The following is a 986-nucleotide window of genomic DNA, read 5'->3' on the forward strand; positions in this document are numbered from 1 at the left end:
ATTCTGGACTCTCGTCGCCGGGGCAGAATGATCCAGTACCTAGTGGACTGGGAGGGGTACGGTCCGGAGGAACGGTCCTGGGTCAATGCAGAGGATATTCTGGATCCCTCGCTTACCACAGACTTTCACAGAGACCACCCGGATAGACCTGCCCCGAGACCCCGCGGAAGACCCCGGCGTCGTCTGCCTCTGCGCGTCAGGAGCCGCTCACAGGGGCTCTGTCACAAATTCAGCCTCTGTGGCTCCCTCCGATTACCACCAGAGGGAACCATCACCGGAGTACTGAGCTATCCCTTCGGACTCCAATTCCCACAATGCCCCATTCCAGAGACTAATCACCTGCACAGGTGTTTCTTATTGCCCGGTCTATTTATACTGTGCCTTCCCTGCTCTCTTTGCGAAGTCTATCTAAATAAACTGTTATGCATTGTTTCAATTCATTGCAGTAATATACACTACAATTTAAAAGTCTGGGGTTAGCATGATTTCTTTCAAATCAAATTTATATTTTATTCAGCACGTATGCTTGGTATGCATTAAATTGATCAACATTTTCAGTACATTTATAATGTTACAAAACATTCCTATTTTCAATAAATGCTGTTCTTTTGAACACTCTGTTTATCAGAAAATCCTGAGAAAAAAGTATTACATTTCCACAAAAACATTAAGCAGCACAACTGTTTTCAATGTTGATTTCTTAAGGATCATGTGACACTGAAATAATGATTGCTGAAAATTAAGCTTTGCCATCACAGGAAAAAAATACATTTTAAAATATATTCTAATAATAATAATAATAATAATAAAACTGTTATTTTAAATTGTAAAGACTCCAACAATAATAATTGACATGGGAAGAGAGGCAGCCTGGAAAGAAAGAAAGAAAGAATTTAACCTCCTGAGACCCTTGGTCTTCAAAAATGTCTGATATTAATTTAGTGACACTCTTATGGAAATATGATCATATTTTGTAATTATCATTT

At 39.6% G+C, this 986-nt stretch overlaps 1 protein-coding gene across 1 annotated transcript in view; it reads right to left on the minus strand.

Moving 5' to 3' along the window:
• Nucleotides 1–819: 819 nt before the first annotated feature.
• Nucleotides 820–986, minus strand: part of LOC107726819 (copine-8-like) — a 114,104-nt gene continuing 113,937 nt past the window's right edge. Inside the window, exon 18 of the mRNA XM_016536521.1 lies at nt 820–870. Coding sequence (XP_016392007.1) covers nt 820–870 — 51 coding nt within the window. The remainder of the gene's footprint in view (nt 871–986) is intronic.

Source organism: Sinocyclocheilus rhinocerous, unplaced genomic scaffold, assembly GCF_001515625.1.
Source record: "Sinocyclocheilus rhinocerous isolate Xijiao unplaced genomic scaffold, SAMN03320098_v1.1 scaffold155, whole genome shotgun sequence".
Classification (NCBI taxonomy): domain Eukaryota; kingdom Metazoa; phylum Chordata; class Actinopteri; order Cypriniformes; family Cyprinidae; genus Sinocyclocheilus; species Sinocyclocheilus rhinocerous.